General features: G+C 39.1%; 1 protein-coding gene across 2 annotated transcripts in view; it reads right to left on the reverse strand.

The window, feature by feature from the left end:
* Window positions 1-18,372, reverse strand: part of RFC1 (replication factor C subunit 1) — a 42,562-nt gene extending 24,190 nt beyond the window's left edge. The window contains exons 1-4 of one of the 2 annotated variants that reach the window (XM_075194795.1): window positions 18,261-18,372; window positions 17,055-17,177; window positions 11,876-11,948; window positions 11,169-11,288 (exon numbers count right to left, since the gene is read on the reverse strand). In XM_075194795.1, the coding sequence (XP_075050896.1) occupies window positions 11,169-11,288; window positions 11,876-11,948; window positions 17,055-17,177; window positions 18,261-18,263 (319 nt within the window). In that variant the 5' untranslated portion in view covers window positions 18,264-18,372. The other variant, XM_075194796.1, reaches the window with a different exon arrangement.
* Window positions 18,373-20,337: the final 1,965 nt, after the last annotated feature.

Genomic DNA, 20,337 nt, shown 5'->3' on the forward strand with positions numbered 1-20,337 from the left:
CCCAATATAACAAATAAACACTACAATTTCCTCATGCATCATATGCTAAAAAGTAAAGTACATAGCTCCGAGGAATACACGAGTATATGAGGTGAGACAAGTGCTTCATTTGCTATTTTAAACAGTAAAAACATTCTTGTAATCAGATATCCTTAAAGAACTAAACTACCTGAAATAATATAAAAGTGTTCAACATGCTTATATAAAGATAAACTATTTAATAACTACTTAATAGGAAACAATATAACTAGTCTATGAACAATGTTGAATTTCCATTAAAATCAGACACACCCAAAAGGTCATCCCGCTTAATAAAACTGAAAACCCCAACACCGAATGGTATTTTCATCTGTACAACTTGTTATCCCTAATATGAATGGTTACATGGCTATGTGATTACATGTGCCCATATAGAACATCTATGAATAGATCAATACTAGTGTTATTGAGATGTGATCCAAATAGATGTCAAAGCAACATCTCCTTTGTCACCACGGATCAATGGATCTCCATGGAGCACAATTAATCCAAATGTTTTTTTGAGTTAGATTCTGTTTGGGGAGCGGCATGAGAAAATTTTGTGTGTGTACATACATTTTCTCTATACGTATCTACACACAGATATACACAGATTACCCACAACATTAAGACCACCTGCCTAATATTGTGTGGGTCCTCCTCGCGCCAGCAAAACAGCTCTGACCTGTCGAGGAATGGACTCTACAAGACCTCTGAAGGTGTCCTGTGGTGGTCTGGCACCAATATGTTAGTTGCAAGGTGGGTCCTCAATGGCTCAGACTTGTCTTTCTAGCACATCCCACAGATGCTCGACCAGATTGAGAACCGAGGAATTTGGAGGCCAAGTCAACACCTTAATGTCTTTGTCATGCCTCAAGCCATTTCTGAACAATTTTTGCATGGTGGCAGGGCGCATTATCCTGCTGAAAGTGGCCACTGCCATCAGGGAGTACCATTGTCATGAAGGGGTATATTTGGTCTGCAACATTCTTTAAGTAGGTGGTACGTGTCAAAGTAACTTTCACATGATTTCCAGTACCCAAGGTTTCTCAGGAGAACATTGCCCAGAGCATCACACTGCCTCCGTCGGCTTGCCTTCTTCCCCTAGTGCATCCTGGTGCCATCTTTTCCCCAGGTAAGGACCCACACATACTCGGAAGTCCACATGATGTAAAAGAAAATGTGGTTTATCAGACTAGGCCACCTTCTACTATTGCTCCATGGTCCAGTTCTGGTGCTCACGCACCCATTGTAGGCGATTTTGGTGGTGAACAGGGGTCAGCTTCCTTAACGCTTGTCCATTTTTCCTGCTTCCAACACATCAACTTTAAGAACTGGCTGTTCACTTGCTGCCCAATATATCCCACCCCTTGACAGGTGCCAGTATAATGAGATAATCAATATTATTCACTTCACTTGCCAGTGGTTTTAATTATGTGACTGATTGGTGAATAATTAAAACACAAACATACAGAAGGAGAAAGCCCAATAGATCTTTAGTGAGAGAATACACGTGATGTTAATAGAAGTACAACTGTAAATGTTGTGATGTTCAGTGTTCATTAGGGAGACTTATGTATTAGAAGCAGAACGCAAACGTGACCTACCAAGGTCACAAAGAGCCATCACAGAGATGCGGAGCCTTTGAACCAGACTTTTGAGCAAGTATATCAAATATTTTCGATTGTAATCTGCCACTGAGCCGATTGCAGTTTTCTGATTGTATGTAGATGTAACATTAACATTATGTCTGTTCATATATCCGTTTACTGCATACAGCTAGGTGGTGGGTCCACTTTAAGCTACATGGATTGCCAAATCTAAATATACAAATGTGTATATATTATAAATATAGTTTATTTACTAAGCGCAAATCCTATTTACGCAGCACTGCCCCCAGGGAGTTTACATTCTAAATTCTCTACCCCAACCCGACCCCCACCCCCATATACATACTCTACTGAAGCCAAGTAACCTAACAGTATGTTTTTTGTAATGTGGAAGTCAAAAATGCTAACTACAGTGTTGCCCCAAATATAAATAGCTGAATGAAAAAGATTGTGACCCCAGGGGGCATATTCAATTCGCTGCGTTACTGTTAAAAGTAAAGCGGCCTGTGCATTATTACTGTTATGGTAATAATGCGCGTAATTACCGTTATTACGGTAGTTCTAATGCCGGCTTTTTGCGCGCAGCTCCCTGAAAGCCAGGTTAAAACTACCGTAATAACGGTAATAGTTTTAACCCAGCAGTACTTCGGGCGGAAATAATTTCCCCCTAAGAGTGGCAAATATATTGTGAACCCCCCCCCCCCTTCCCCACCCCACAAGGTCCCACTACAATAGACAAAGTTCCCTAAGACCCCCGGCTGTTATACCAAAAGTGTAAAAAGTTAATAAAACACACATAACTTTGTAGTACATTGACAATAATAATTATTCAGTTACATTTTATTTCAAAGAGATTGAAGTATGCTTATCCCACCGTTGCTGGATCTTCTCACCATTTAACTGTAGTGAGCATATCAGGTGACAACTCGCTGCACATAAGTGAAAGCTATGCATGCAATGAACCGATTAGGCCGTATTGCACCCACCCTATACTTTGTAAAAGAAAATAACATGGGTAGGAAAACATTTTTAGCTCCAGAAAGTGCAAAAAAAAAAAAAAAAAAAAAAAAAAGGGAAGGGAGGGGGTATTATAACCTTACTAAATATTTATTTAAATTTTCAGTATGAAGGATGATCACGTTCAAACAAAAATAATGGTAAAATGAATAGTCCCCCGTAGTATGCGACTTCCCTCATGCTACCCCCCCCTCTACTCCTCACATCATGATACCGTCCAATCACGTCTCGCTGTCTAACAATCACACACGAACAGGTCACTGCCTCCTGCTCTGTGCACACATATCCTTCTGCTATTAAAGATGATTATTATTAATCTTTATTGATATAGTCAATATTAAGCTTTACACAGAATGGTCACATCCCAATGATGATCTGATATTGCTCTACCTCCGCCCACTTTGAGACTCTGGATATCCTGCAGGAGCAGTTATGTTTCTGCTTTGTATAGGACAAAAAAATATGATATCCAAAATAGAATCAGGCACACTAAACACAGCACAATAGTTTATCAGTACAAAGTTACAAAATCCAACATTTCAGTGTTAGACTGAACCATTCACTTGACGCTGAATGAGTGTTACTTTTATATCAGCTTTATAAGGAAAAGCATCAGCCACCTCATGAGAGATCCCAGTCAGGTGAGCCAAAGCTTTCACAACAGATATCGCTTTTATAAACCTACATCTCACACAATGGTGTATTAAAGACAAATAAATACAAACAAACAAAAAACTTTATACAATAAAGGAATCTGGTGCTGAGAACAGAAGTAGGTCACATGTCCCTTGCCAATCACATCTGCCTCCATACATTCTTACCTGACCACAGATCTCTATACCAGCACAATTCTCTACCATCCCAGTCACACCAGAGCACTGTTATTATCATCCTATAGTAGCTGAATTAAACTTTATGATAAACTCACTAGTCAATTGTGAACAACCTGGAGATAAACGCACTTATAAGGACGTCACCAGGGCTTCAGCAAAGTATGGACAAAAAAAAAGTACACTTGAGAGAAACAGAACATGACCAAAATAGCATTTCAGCAGCTGGACCCTTTACCTGTGGTTATAGAATGGTAACCTTGAGCTACTAAATCAGCAAAGTAGTCCCCTCCCTCCACTGCCAGACAGCCTTGACCAATGCCTCACTGTTAGCTAATATCTGTATCTAGATGAACTCTATGGACCCCACTGACAACCTTTATGCTTGCACTGTAACAGAAAACATTGTAATATGACTAAGGGAACCTTGTAAGTATCAGACAATGATTTATACTACGTTATATATTTTTTATATATTAAAAAAAAAAAAGAAGAAGATGCAAGGGTCTGATACGCCCATGTGCTGCCACTGATATGCAAACACTGATAAACCTGAATATCAAGAGAAATATCCAGTTTTCCTATTTCAATGGAATATTGGAATGTATGTATGACATACATGTGATGCTAATGTACGTATATACTCCTACAAATAATATCTGCATAAACACCAAATGACTTCAAATGTCACTGTTTATAATCAGAGTTCTGCAGTCATCACTACAATGTCTATTAGGGAAACTTGAGGAAACCATACAAGAAATAAGACGCGCCCCTACTGTAAACAGGGATATAAGACGTCACTCTGTACATCTGTGACTTATATATGTGGACTTTACATGGTCACTGAACGCCTATCTCCATGCTGGAGCCCGACACCTCAGAACTATATTAAAATACTAAAAATTGTAAATACTAAAACCGTACTTATTTTATGCATAACAAACAATGCATAAAATAAGGGTTATGATGAACTTCAACAGGATAAAAGTTCAATAATACATAACATTACATAGCCAATCAGTCAGTTATTAAAAAGCCACTAAACACAGAACAAATACAGCACTATTACACTCCTCAACCACTGATGGCTTTCTCTGGCTGGGGGGAAACAAAGCCATTACAGTAACATCCCATAGCCTTCACATCTGGTATACAAACCATTGTCATCTGAAAGTGTAGACAGGTACTGCCCAAGAGCAAAGCCATAAAACGCTAACAACATTTGATGACATTACTGAAATTAAAAGTTTCCATGAAAGCAAAATCATTTGAGGATTCACACACACAAATTGCAAACAATCTACATGCGCGTTTCCTCTCTGTGCTTAGCTGGAAATATTTAAAAAATTCACACCCATAGTTAGCTGCCTTGGGATGGGTCATCTGCAATTTTTCCTTTAAAATATATCTAATAGTCTCAAATGCCACCAGGGTAAAATTTGCCAGCCAGCCCTTCACATCACTTTATGGAGTATGGACATATACAAACATTGAAGGACAAATAGAAAACACAGAAATAAAAAGATTATAAGTACTTAAACTATGCCATAAAAGCCAGCTTGGTAAGGGACAAATAAATCTCATGTTTACACTAGACAAAATAAATATATATAAACCAGTAACTACAATGGAAAGATGGAAGTGGGAACTTGTCTAGCATGAACAAAGAGCAAACAAATCTAAAAGCAACACCCTGTAGAACACACAAATGTTGGATCACAAACCATCATGAAAATGGTATATGACCTATTGATGCTTAAGCAACCAACACTGGCCCAGTCATTGCCCAGGAGGTAAACTGTTGATAGAGGATTAGAAGTGGCAGCAGACAAATGAGGGGTGGGCATTTAGAGGGGAGAGGAAAGGAAGATAGTAAACCAGTTTAAACCTTTTATTTACCCATTTTTAATGTTAAAACTATTAACCTTATGACCCCAGCCTTCTTACACTGCAGTGACACTCAAAATAAACTACTTATGTTATTTTATCTTAGAAAATGGAAATTAAACAATTTAGAAGGCTGCTAGCAACCACAATACCAAACTTACACTATTACATCTCAATATGCTTATGGAGATGCAATTTTTAACCAACAGTAACTGAATATTGAAAAGGAAATTAAGTATCTCCCCCTTCAGCTTTCATAGCTGATCTTGTGTAGCGTCTACCTCAATTCTAGTTTCTAAATCAGAGCGGAGCTGGTGGAGAGAGATCAGGGCACTGCAAGGCTCTTATGAGGCCCCCTGCACGCTTTACTATCTCTATTTAGAAGGCCTCTCATTAATAACCAACACTTTCTTAAAGAGTCACATGTTACTTACTACAGCACTTGCTATTGTGTGCTGGGACTAGGAAAGCATGCACTGTTAGAAGTGAGCAAGGACACGGTTATGAACCACTGTCCTAGTGCAGATATGGATTAGCTAAATGCCATCCAGTCATTTTGTTTATTAAATGCTTTAAAACCAGCTATAGGCTGTCACTTTGCAAAAGCTGCACAAATTACGGAGACTGTCAAACAAGGAAACATTATCATCATCATTTATTTATACAGCACCAATCATATTACGCAGCACTGTACAGAGAATATGTAATTAGCCGCTGACCCATTGGAGCTTACCGTCTAAATTCCCTACCGCAGACACATAGTAGGATCTATTTTGTCAGAAGCCAATTAACTTACCAGTATGTTTTTGGACTTTGGCGAAAACCAGGGCACCCACAGGAAACCTACACATAAAGGGCCCTGATCGGGTAGCACGGTGGCCTAGTGGTTAGCACTTCTGCCTCACAGCACTGGGGTCATGAGTTCCATTCCCGACCATGGCCTTATCTGTGTTTATATTTATAAAAGAAAATATAAAATAAGGAGGTCACCTTGCATTGTCCGGCAGTAAAGGGTTTAAAAAAATAAATACTAGCTTACCTAAACTTAGAAGAAATCAGTCAAGAAATTAAATGCAAAAGATGCAACTCAAGCTGAACGGTAATGTGTAGTGTGTGTGAATTACAAGATTGTGCCTTTTATTCCTCTAAATTGCATTTGCTGCTGGGAAATCATAATGCACTGAATGGCCCAAATGAAGGAAAAGCTCATCTTCAAGAGGTCTGTCCACTAATCTATTTTGATTGTTTGATTTTATTCTGTTTTGTATAGAAAATCTACATTCAGATCTTGTGAAGATGGATAGATTGCACCCTCATGAATTTGTTAGAGAGCAGAACATGCCTTTGCCTCTTAAGTAGGTCTGACTCTTCAAGCCATTCTCTAAGCTAACCACTTGGAAGTTGGCATTGCTGGGTAGCAGTTTGGGTTTCCGGCACACAGAACTTAACAAGATTGTCAAATTACCCATCTTCTAGCTACAACATGAGGAAGCATCACAGGATTTAAAACCTGATCCAGAACAGATAAACGTAATAAGTCTGTTAAATCAGTTTGTTCATAGTGTTTAATATATTGACAAAATGTTTCAAATTCTTAAACTATATTTCTTTTGTGCAGTGAATATTAATTTTAATCTCACTGTAATGGCATCCAGTTGCAGGAATCTGCTAGAAGTTTTCCTGGATGGTTTAATGTTTTCTAGTAAAAGATTTACAGAATTCAGTTCACTAAGCAACACAGAGAAATGTACATTGCAGGTTTGAAACAACACTGCAGGTGATATTGATTATTGCAGGCAACTCTCCAAGGAAACAAAGAATAACAATGATACCATATTCTGAACCGCACTTAAGCTATGCAGATGCCTCTGTCTGTTACACAGAATTTTTTGGTAACCAAGAAGTCTGCGAGTGTCAATATAACCGCCTCATAACTTTCATGTAAAGCTTCTAGAGCCCTTCCCAGTGACGGCCACTACACTGTATGACTCGCCCTCAGGGAGATCTCACACTTCAGATGCTGGTGTTTTGTTGTTGAGCCACTAAAATATGGATACAGGGTACCAATCAGATTCTGCATGGATCCCCTCTGAGGAAGCCCTATGATTTTAGATGCCTTTAGTATTTTATGCAAGTTATGTTTTATTTGCAAGTTTCAAATATTTGCTGAAGTTTGGAATGGTTTTCAAAAACACTAATTTAAACATATTGTTTGTTCTATCACAATTAAAAAAAACAAAAAAAAACCTCCCATGGACTTGCGTGTCATGACACTACAAAGACTGAGAACCACTGCCCCACTATCAGACACTAGCCTTGAATCTGACAGCTTTATGCCACAGTGGTGAACATTCGCAGCACTTACGTAGCTCAGACTACGATCCGCGCTTGAAATATAATCATTTCAATTGAAAAGATATTCTATGAAAACATTGCACAATTTAAGTACTCGCATAACAGTCTCTGCTGAATAATCGTAAATTAATGATTTCACGCTTACATAGTGAGCAGTGAAAGGGGGAAAAAAAAATGATCGTTTATTGGCTGTTTTACTAAATTTTTCTACAGCCCAATTTCATATTTTTTTTTTTAAATCAGGTAAAATTTTATTGCATTTTACTTTTTCTTTTTACATTCTAAACAACAAAAAAGCCCATAACATTGGACTTAATCCCCAATTATAACCCACACAGTGTTACAGGTATTATCAAGTAACCATACACAATAGTATCACATAAGAAAAAACATTGACATTCAGATATACACACCTTGCACAATTTCAAGATGCAATGAAATAATATTACAGTTTTGACAATACAGAATATAATCGTTGACCTTAATGACTCAACAATAGGCGGCTGGATGTCTGCCCCGAGCATTCATTAGGAGAGCTCCACCTCCCTCAACCCTTCCGCCCAATTTCATTTTTACATATTTTGCTACATGCCTGTATTTCAAAAATAATGCTATGTTTAAATATATATATTTAAAAAAAAAAAATAATAATAATAAAATTATATATATATATATATATATATATATATATATATATATATATATATATATATATATATATATATTTAAAAATTCCAAATGTTATTTCAATCTTAAAAAAACATTAGTAACTTAACTAAGGTGAAATATTAAAATCAATAGTTGAGGTGAAGGAAAAATAGGTGAAAAACTGTAGACCCAGGTATACTATTAGGACACAGCACAGCGGTGTTCTTTTATACAGATACTGTAATGCATCTCGCTATGGCCACCATATATGCCCAGCAATATGTGTCAGTCATAAGTACTTTAAAAATCTCCAATTATGTCGGCCAGAATTGCTGTTCTCTATGAGTGTATCACTACCTCTTAAAGCCAGTATGGTAACGGGTATAATCTGGGGCACCTCAGTCGCATTGGTGGGAAGAGAGAACTTTAGCTTAAAGTCATATAGCAGACGTGCATTTCACCCCCTTGGGCTTCTTCACTGATTATTACTTTAATACTTTCTTATTAAACAATCTTGGGTGCATTTTCTCTCTAGACGTTTGGTTGCAACACAGTAAATACTTTTGTAAATATTTCACATTTGGCCTCTGATTTACGAGTACACATTCCATGGCAGACTGAATTGTCCGCTAGGTCCCTAAGAATATCACAGATGTGCCTTTTTACAGATATCATGGTAAAAAGTAACACAGATTTTTGATCTCACCTCTATGGAATGCAAGCAAAAATCTGCGTTACTTCTGTAAAACAAAATCTGTACAAGGTGTCGCAAGGCCGTTCCAGAGGCATCTGCCGCAAATATTTTATTCACTGACTCTGCCCCTCCCAGTCTAAGTGTCATACATAACTCGTTATAAATACTCAAGTAAAATGTTGCCATATTGTGATTAGTATATCTATTCTATAAAATAGATAAAAATCATATTCCATTGCTAGAATACCTAGTTTAATTGTCCCAAACTATATAGCTAAAATCACCCATAAAGAGGACTACATTTTTCTTTGCTGCCCTGTTAATTTGTAAACTGAATTTCAGAACAATTGTTTATGCTATGTGGCTTAGAATGCAGTCCATGTGTATACCCGTAAGGAATGTAGTGGCTATTTTCATATATAATTAGAGAATCTGCATAATAGTAAGTGAAACCACTTAAAAAACAAATACATAATCTTAAGTGTAATTAAGACTATGTAATTTGGATAAGAGTAAAAAATAGCCATGGCTTATCAATTCCTGTTAACGCTACCAGGGGAATATATGCACAAAACTGAAAGGACTGCTTGCTTGATATAATAGGAATTGTAACGACAAAGACGATCATTAAATATGCAACACATTTTTGGTTCCGCCATAAAAATCTAAAAAAAAAAAAAAAAAAAAAAGGAAGCCATTCTAACATATACATTAGCATTGTGCTTTTATTTACCTGAAGAGAATGACTCCCTGCTTAACCATTTCAGGACCCTCAATGTAAGATTTATGTCAATATCATTATCAAAAGGCATTCGCTCCTATACCATTCCATGCTGCAGCAAATGGGAGCACCCAGCTCACGTGTAAATAGCAATCACTTAGCTAATTAATGGGGAAATAGATTTCAAACAGGTCACTGTCATCAAGTATCACAGTGCATCTCAAGTACAGATGAGAAACATCAGTGTTTCCTGCATGAAATAAGTTATTTGGGTGTAATAAAGCCCACATACTTTCTACAGTGCCCCTAGTGGTAGACCAGGGGATAAGTTTATCAAGCTGCTGATTCTAGCTGTCATTTTGTAGAATGTACTAAATAACTAGAATCTGATTGGTTGCTATACAGCTTGATAAATATACCCTCAGGCGTTTACAAGTTCTGACATAGACTATGATAATGAAGACATTCAAGCCTATAGTATTGCATATTAGCACATGCGTTGCTATGAAAACGCTTCACCAACAACAAAACAAACAATTAATGTCCCCGAAAATGTATTTTTCCTACATTTTATGTGTATATATGCTCAGACCCGTTTTTTAAACATATAGATCAGCTGAAATTGTCAACAAATAAGGAGAGATCGATATACAGATAGATAGATAGATACAGCAGGTGAAATAAGTATTGAACACATCAACATTTTTCTCAGTAAATACATATTTAATGTGGCTATTGTAAATAAATTTACACCAAATGTCAGCAACAACCCTTGCAATCCACAAATGCAAAGAAATCAAACTACAGATGTCCATAAATTAAGTATTTTGTGTGCGTGTATATATATATATATATATATATATATATATATATATATATATATATATATATATATATATACACATACATACACACACACACACAAGTTAACCTGTGCATGATACTCATGCATTCTAGTCAAATCAAGCTACTTAAGGTGTTACAAAGGTTCTTGTCATGCATTTGGGCCTAGCCCAGGCCTCCTCAGGGGAAGAGCGTTACTTCCTGACGCAAGCGCCCTTTTTTAACGTGGTTTTGTCCACATGTCACCACCTCATCATTTTTCTCCATCACCTCATCCTTCATCTTCATCGCCACATCCTTCATCAAGCTACTTAAGGTGTTAAAAACTCCCCACTGTCACCCCCGGCAACCACCAACCACTCCCAACTGTCACTTCTCCTTCAAGAAATATATGGGTCAGTGTATAACTCTGCCCAGCAGATGGCGCTGCAGCTTCGTTTTTTTTTTCCCCCACACACGCCACTAGGCATTTATATAGTAGATTATATAGTAGATTATATATATATATATAAAGCAGTACTGCGCATGTGATTGCAATATACCTGTATCAGAGACATAGTCAACAGGATCTGGCTTTTTAATTTTCAGTGGCTTTGCAAGTGGTGGTGAAGCATTCTGAGGCCTTTTAGATTTTTTAACTGGTGGTGTGTCCTCTTCAGAATCTGTAGAAGAAAAAAAAAAAAATAATAATCACAAACATCACTTATACTAATGTTATTTATAAATGCAGGTTCCATGTATGCGATTCAAAACCAGACTGAATACTGTGGTGTTCCAGAGGTGAAAGACAAATGTTCCAAACAGAAAGATAAATAATGTAACATGTGACTAATAAATTTTGCCAAACACACTTCTCTCCATCTCATGGTACCTTCACACTGCTCTCTCAATGAGCAGGGGTCATTCAGGACCGAGAGCGCACTGATTGGTCCCGAATGAACCCTGAAGTGACACTGGAAGGAACAGCTGAGGTGCATCCATCACCCCTGCTGTCAGATGAGCAGCTGGTGTGTGGTGATCCCTTAGATCTGTGTGCAAATAGTTTTAGACCTTAGAGGAACCAAAGTTGGATTCAGTTTGGCATCAGAAAAAGGTACAGTTGAAGTCTTTGACAAAATATCTGGATATGGTCGGAACACCAAACTAAATCCAGGATTTGGCCCATTCCTAAAATAAATAGATTTAAAACATTGTTTAATATCTGAAAAACGAAAGATCGTTGACATTTACACAGACGTGAGGATCTTACCGGAATCAAAAATTATTCTCTTCTTCTTGTTAACTTGCTGCTTTTTCTTCAAATCACTGTCTGGACTTTTCAACTGAGAAAAAGGAAAAAACAGTGTAAAATAAACTCACATTAAAATATGTTTAAACTCAATACTTTTTATTTTGGTTTCTGAACTGGAGAGCTATGCCAACTGTTGATGTTAGTAAATAGGAGAAATAAGACAACAAATAAGGGAATAAATGAATAATAAATCAGTATAAAACATGGCAAATCTATGGGGGAAACGGGGATTCATTTAGCCGCAAAGTGTCTCCGGAACATCCGTGAGACACATTGTGGCGGAGATTACTGTAAAATCTGTGCTCATTTTGCCTTGCACGCCAGAGGTGAGAGGAAAAATGAGCAGAGATTCTTACTGTAATTGCCGGCAATGCATGCTGTGAGATATCCACGCACCACATTTCGCTTTAAACCCCCCCCCCCGCCCCCCTCGAGGCTTGTAGGGATCATATTAAGACAGGGTTTAACAAATCCAGAGATCTCCTGAGACCAATAAGCATTACATCAGTAGTAGGGGAATTGATAGAACCACTCCTAAAAGAAGAAAGAGTTATAGACTGTTTCCTGTACATCATCATCATCACCATTTATTTATATAGCGCCACTGATTCCGCAGCGCTGTACAGAGAACTCATTCACATCAGTCCCTGCCCGACTGGAGCTTACAGTCTAAATTCCCTAACATACACACACAGACAGACAGAGAGACTAGGGTTAATTTTGATTGCAGCCAATTAACCTACCAGTATGTTTTTTGGAGTGTGGGAGGAAACCGGAGCACCCGGAGGAAACCCACGCAAACACGGGGAGAACATACAAACTCCACACAGATAAGGCCATGGTCGGGAATTGAACTTGTGACCCCAGTGCTGTGAGGCAGAAGTTCTAGCCACTTAGCCACCGTGCTGCCCACATACATCAGACATATTCTGTATTGCTGTTTTTTGTACAAAGTGTGATTGATGATCTAAGTAGACCAGAGAAATGGTCAAGAGAGTGGCAACTACAGTTTAATGCCAAAAAATGCAAAATCATGTGCTTGGGTCTCAAAAACCCAAAGGCTAAATATAGTATTAATGACACTATATTCAAAACTACTGAGGAGAAAAGGGATCTAGGAGTCACTATTTCAGGTGACTTAAAGCAAGGTAAGCAATCTAACAAAGCAACGAGGAAGGCAAGTCAGATGCTTTGTTGTATCAGGAGAGGAATCAGTAGCAGAAATAATAAAAAAAAAAGTATTAATGCCACTGTATGGGTCATTGGTAGGGCCTCATCTAGAATACGAAGTTCAATTCTGGAGGCCATATCTCCAGAAGGATATAAATACATTAGAGACTGTACAAAGAAGGGGAACTAAAATGATGCATGGTCTACAGCACAAAACTTACCAAGAAGACTAAAACATCTTAACATGTATAGTTTTGAGCAGAGAAGGAAATGGGGGGGGGGGACATGATAAAACCCTTGATATATTTGAAAGTTTCTAACAAGGTACAAGAGGCAAACATTCTACAAAGCAAGTGAAATTCTAGAACACGAGGGCATGCACTGAAGCTGGAGGAAGGTTCGAAGGAAATTTGAGGAAAAAGCACTTCACAGAAAGGGTAGTGGATAAGTGGAATAGCCTCCCATCATAGGTGGTAGAGGCTTATACAGTAGAGCAATTCAAACATGCTTTGGATAAACATAAGGATATCCTTAAAAAGAATAAAATTATCAAATAGTGTTTGTGGTTAAACATTGGGCAGACCAGATGGGCCAAGAGGATCTTATCTGCCATCAAATTCTATGCTTTTAATGTTTCCTGAAGATTGATAAGAGAAATACTGTGTAACGCAGGGGTCACAGATCCTGAAGAATTTATCCTGACAACTAAAAGAAAACAAATCTGTCTGCTGCAATTAATATTGCGGACCATGCACTTCTTGTGAAAACACTAATGATCACTGGTCTAAAGAAGACTGACCAATCGGGATGTCATCCTACTGTCGTTTCTGGTCTTGTTTTGAGGTTCTACTGGTTTCAGTGCAGGATTTATTACATTTTCTCTTAACACTCCCGTTAAAAATGCAGTCAGCAGTTTTGTTTTTAAATAATCAATTTATTGATGATATCAATTCCATGAATGCTTGTCTGTACTCATCACTGACAGTCTCTAAACTGCCTTATGTCCTGTCCTTTTTTTACTTTACACTAAAGGCCTATGCACATGGGTATCTTTTGTCACGTACCAAGATCTCAGTTCCTGTTACTTTCTCCTCCGCTGACTTTCTCAGCTGTCCCAGGCTCTGCCAGACTCAGATCTCCCTGCAGGGTGCTTGCCCAGTCTGTCTCCACTCCAGGTTTCCCTCCAGGACCGATGCATGGGGGCCGCCATCTTGGATCCAGTCACCTGCTCCCTCTCAGCCAGTCAGAGGGATGCTTCAGCTCAGCTGACCACAGCCTCCAATAAGGGGATAGTAGTTCCTATAAAAGGACTCTCTAGGACTCTAACCCGTTACCAGCGCTACGTTGATTCCTCAGACGCCAACCTGGTTCTAGCTGTCTGCAGTGTATTCAGTTATTTCTGCCCAAACAACAGAGCCAGCAATCAGGTTCCAGCCTGGTTCCCTCTGCTAAATCTGATCAGTCTTGCTATTCTTCACTTCATCCCAGCCTACAGTTCCATTCATATTTAGTAATCTCCTGAACTCCCCTCAACCACAACCTTTACCAGTTCTCTCTCTCCCATGCGAAGGAACCCAATCAAGCCAGCCAGCTTTGTGCACGTAACAACCAGTTCTGTTCCAGAGACACAACCCAGTCGGCAAGATGACAAATCCTCAGGCAAGACATCTTTTCTAAGTTGTTGTTGTTTTGTCTGGCAGAGTATAGTAAGGGTGTATTTGTGCAATGTGCAAACAGATGCAGACTGGCACTGAGAATCACATACGCCACCCCAAGTCACATTAGGGCCTAAATACACTATTTTAATGTAATTTACGTAAAAATAGGTGTCAGACTCAGCATCAGTCCCGATGTGTTTAAATCTGTTTTAACATGCAGTTTTTTATAGTTAAAGAAGTTTAAAGCATTAACACATGCTCTCATCAGTTTCATTACAACCCTTTAGATCAGTGTTGGCTAACCTGTGACACTCCATGTGTTGTGAAACTACAAGTCCCAGCATGCTTTGCCAATATATAGCAGCTTATTGCTGGAAGGGTATGCTGGGACTTGTAGTTTAACAACACCTGGAGTGTCACAGGTTAGCCAACACTGCTTTAGATTGTAAGCACTTGCGAGCATAGCCCTCTTCCCTCCAGTCGTCCTCCTCTCGTCACCTTTACATTCTGCACACCAGCTATGTTTTGCACCTCCTCCTCGGTCTCCACATCTCCCTTGTAGTCGCACTCGCACCTCATTCACTGGCTTTCCTGTAAGTTACGCCCATCCTCCTGGGCACAGGTCCAGCTTGCTCTGGTACATCCCTCCACCTCTCCTCCCTCTTCTAGTTACAGTAGTTTTGGGACACCCCTTACACCTTATTGCAATGTATGGCTATTCATAATAATTATAAAATGTGTAGCTGTCAAATTTATTTTGATCCTTTTTTTTTTCTTCATGGTTTACCTACAAAGCCCTTCACAATACTGCAACCCTTCATCTTATTTATCTAGTCTGTTTACCTACCAAATTGTGCTTTCTGGCATTCCAATGACCTTTGCTTTTCAGCCTTCCTCATTATCACCTACCACTCCTAAGACTTCTCCCATACTGTGCCTAAACTTTGAAATACCATATCTTGAACAAGCAAACTAACCCCTATCCTCCAAAATTTTAAGTGTGCCCTAAAATGTGTCAATGTGGCCACATGGGAAATTAACCATATCATTCAGCTCCCGGGCCATGATGTAGGATTAGCATGTGTGGCCGCCTTTTGTTCATAAGGTTGTCTCACACTCAGTCTGCCTTAAACCACATTCACATATTGATTTATCATCTATAACAGTTAAAACTATATTCTATGCCTGTTATATCCACACCAAGATCTGCTGCTCAGTACACTTCATTTCTGCACTAGAAGCAATATTTAGCTCAAAGTTCATCTGTGTCATGTTGCATAGGCAGTATGCCTATACATACACTGAGCCTGGTTATCAATGAAGGCCTTGGTTACACGCAAGTGGCGAGGAATTGTTACTTAACCTTATTAGCCTTCAGATCATGCCAAGCTGAATGAACTCCAGAGAAATGGAGTAGAGTGGTCTGAAACACTTGTTTGTCTAGAAACAATTATCTGCCAGTACCAAAATGACAGATCTTTATTATGAAACATACAAAAACCTAACACCTTAGCCTGCAAATAAAAGGGTGAGTCTGACCCTATTTCTGGAAGGCTAAAAGTACAGAAAATGGTCTTAACCAGTGCAGATTACAAATACTTCCAAAAAAGGGATGCACCGGATTCTCAGATGGAGCCGAGAATAGCATCAGATTTCCCTCCTTCACCTTTTTCCATCAAGGAAGAAGGATACAATAGTCTACAGAGACAAATTCCAAGGTTGCTAAAGCAGATGTGTGTTTAGGAGTTTTGAGGGCAAGGGAAAAGCATCTGAGTGATCCGAGCCATAGAGGTGGAGAGATATTTTGCCCATTAAGGTTCCAGGGGGAAACAAATAGGGTGCTCTCATCATGGCCCATAACGATGGTGTAGAAATGGAGGCTAAAGACGGCACAAAGAGGTGAGCCCAGTCCAGGGAGTCTTAATTAGAAGCAGCGTGTGGACAGAAGAGAATCAAAACTCTGCAAAGGAAGACTGGAGGCAAGAGTTGCAAAAATTGCAAGCGTGGCTGACCAGTCCAGTAGAATTTAAGCTGGCAATTTTCACACAATTAAGACTTAATCAGGTTCATTCTAGCTCACTGGGGATATGTACCCTTGTATTTTGTCAGATATGCTCAATTAGGAACAAAAAAAAAAAACAGAAAGTGAAAGTATTGCTGGTTCTATCTGCAGCAAAACAATAAAATTGGCAAACGATATAATAATGTGGCCTATGTTCTGCCAAATATAACAGGACCCACCCAAAACAGTAACTTTAGCATGGAATGTATGAACACATTATTAAAAACTAAACTAAGACATAAATTACCTTGTCTTTTGAATTCTTACGTCCAGTGACTCCATCAGAACTACTGTTTTTTTCTTTTTTAACATCTTTCTCATTAACCGCTTTCTTGCCAACTGGGGCGACACTGAAAAACTTCCGAATATCCTTAAAAACACATAAAAATAAATATAATTAAAAATAATCAAACTAGAAAAACAACACTGGTGGACAGTTTCAGATAACAGTCCTGGAATTTATTAGACTTATATGAATGGTACCAAAGAAGATGTGTGTCACAATGGTTTTTCCTTCTCACACTACAGTCAGCATAGCCAAGTGTCTCTGTGCAACCAACATAAGTATTGTCAGCATTAATTGCCGCTATGCAAAAAGATACTGCACTGACCAAGAATTACTCATTTGACAATCTAGTTGAACTTGTTTACTGCATTTCTTTTTTATGCTTACTTGTGTAGTTTTCTTAATTACTTTCCCTCCTCTATGACCCAAGTGCATCTGCCCTTATAGTAAACATTAATATTTTGAGTCACCTATTACAATGAACAGACTGAATAAAATAAAATATTGCAAGGAAATATTATGCAAGACTGTATTTCACAAAATAAAGGACATTCTCAGTATGTACCATTCATGGGTGTGCAGACATTCACAAACATTTTTATTTTTTTTAAATAAAGCTTTTGAAGAAAAAAAAAAAAGAAGAAAACGCAGAAGTTCATGTTTACATCTGACTGACATCACATGATCGAAGTACAGCAACCAATGAGAGCGGCGCAGTACACGCTCGCGGGATAACCGACACTAATGTCACCAGTTTACCCAGCATCCCTATGAGCATCATGGAGCTCAGGCTGCCCCTAACAACGTTATTATCCCCGTTCTCTAAGGGACATGATCATGTATACAACACCTAGCTATTTACAGGGCAGAGGTGGGCAATTGGTCACTCTCCAGGTGGTGTGGCACTACAAGTCCCATCATGCCCATGGAGAGCCACCAGCCAGTACATGAGCAGCACCATGGCCAAGAGCAGACTGTGACTGTGCACGTAGTCCTTATAGTCAGCCCCTCTGTGTTACAGCTAATCCCTGGTACACGGGAGCTCCCCGGTGTAATAACCTGCGTGTCGGGACATGTATGTCTCCGTGTTATTAATACACATGTCAGACCCACTCATACAGCACTACAGCGTGGCCTGACCCACACTCCTATGTGATATGTACTTACCATGGCCGGCGGGTAGTCTCATCTGACGGCCTCTTCCAGCACCCCACACTTGGCGCCAACGCTGTGAGTTCAGGCAGAGAGCCCTGGCCCTCCCATCATCTCCGCCTCACGTGTGACAGACATGCGCAGGGGGAGCGGGGTCACTTTATCACCCCTTATTCCACCCTGGGATGGGGGTCATGGCCTCCTGTATGTCACTTACACTTGCAGTAGACGAGCATCCACATCAGTGTGGTTTTCCAGAGTACCTATGTATAGGTATGAAATAAAATATTTATTTATTGTGAATTTGATGTAGATGACTAGAGGTATGTCTCATATCATTCTGGATAATGAGCAGTTTTGAGATTTGCCACCTAAAGATATTATTACCTGGATTTCTCCAGCATGTTACAGCATCTCAGTAAGAGTGTATACAATATAAGTTGCCATAACTAAATCCGTCCACTGTATTATCAAAACTGTAGAATGCATATTTATGTTTAAACTAGGAATGTAAGACATTGTATAATTGTTCTGCAAAATACCTCGTTGTGTGTTTGACTATAACAATTAACACATTTTTGTGCAGAATTTAGCCTTAAGTGTTCCCTGTCCTACTCAAACCACACAACACAGCAGAATGAATTGTCTGTCGTAGTTGCATACACTATAAATGCAGCAATGTGTATTTACAAATATTAGACTATATCGTCTGAACATTGCATCAATATTAAACGACCTGCACCTCTGCGAAACGTCACCACAGTTTCACTCATATTCATTTAAATAGATATTAGAGATGAGCGGGTCCGGAATTACTAAATCAGAACCCCCCCGAACAGTGCCGATCCGAGCCCGGATCCGAGCACTGTTCGGGGGTTCCCGCCGATAACGAACCTCAGAACGAGGCAAAACCTCGTCATCACGCCGTCGGATCTCATGAGGTTTTATTTATCCCGAGGTGAATCTCATAATGCTGGAATTATAGCAACGGGAGCAGGGCGTCCACATCTCTCAGGTGGCCGAGTCTGGTAAGTTGAATGTTTTCTATGATGAGATGGTTGAAGGGCTTAACTGACACAAGGGATAGTAACTGAATTCAGAGGAACCACCACAAGTGGTGCAAAAGGATGTCCTCGCTGTGGAATGAGACAGTACCGCATTAGTGAAGCCCAGGTGGAGTCCACAAAGAAGGGAAACCACTATAAGGAGAATGTTTGTCTCCAAGCTCAAGCTACATAATGTGGTCATCTAAACTGCTTCATGTGCTATTCCCAAAGCAAATCTCGCAATACTTTTCTTCATGTACCTGGAGATCTCCAAACCGTCCATTAATTCTCTATGCTTTCAGGATTCACTACAAAGTGTCTCTTTATGTATAAAGATGGGTTCTGTTATATCATGAGCTCACACAGCCATTACTCCATTACTTAGACCTATGAATGTAATTATTAAAACTTTTGTGATGTAAATCCTAAGGTAAATTCATTTATGTTACTGATTGTGGTATGTGTTCCATATTTTACTGGCCATGCCCCTGTGTGCATATTTGTATAGATTATTTGCGTTACCTAGGAGACTGCAAGCAAGGCACTGATCCTGCCGTATAAGTCCAGTGGTACTGCTATTTAAGTCCACTGATCCTGCCACGTGTTGGGCCACATGTTTGTGCCTCCCACTTGTGTCGCTTAGCTTAGTCATCCAGCTACCTCGGTGCAACCTTTTGGCCTAAACACAATATTGTGAGGTGTGAGGTGTTCAGAATAGACTGGAAATGAGGGGAAATGAATGTTATTGAGGTTAATAATTGTGTAGGAGTGAAAAAAACAAACAAACTGTTTTTTAGCACTTTTTATGCTTTTTTTAAAAAAAAAATCAGAACCCAAAACCCTAAATCAGAACAAAAACCTTTCGTGGGGTGTTTTGGCAAAACAAATCAGATCCCAAAACCTCAAGCTAATCAGAACCCAAAACACCAAAAGTGGCCGGTGCACACCCCTAATAGATATATGAACTTGATTTTTTTTTTCCCCGCACAAACTTGGCGAGCCAAGGCAACAAAGGGTTAAAATAACTTTCACCACAATTAAGTAAA

The sequence above is a fragment of the Mixophyes fleayi genome, chromosome 1 (genome assembly GCF_038048845.1).
Source record: "Mixophyes fleayi isolate aMixFle1 chromosome 1, aMixFle1.hap1, whole genome shotgun sequence".
In the NCBI taxonomy this organism is placed as follows: Eukaryota; Metazoa; Chordata; class Amphibia; order Anura; family Limnodynastidae; genus Mixophyes; species Mixophyes fleayi.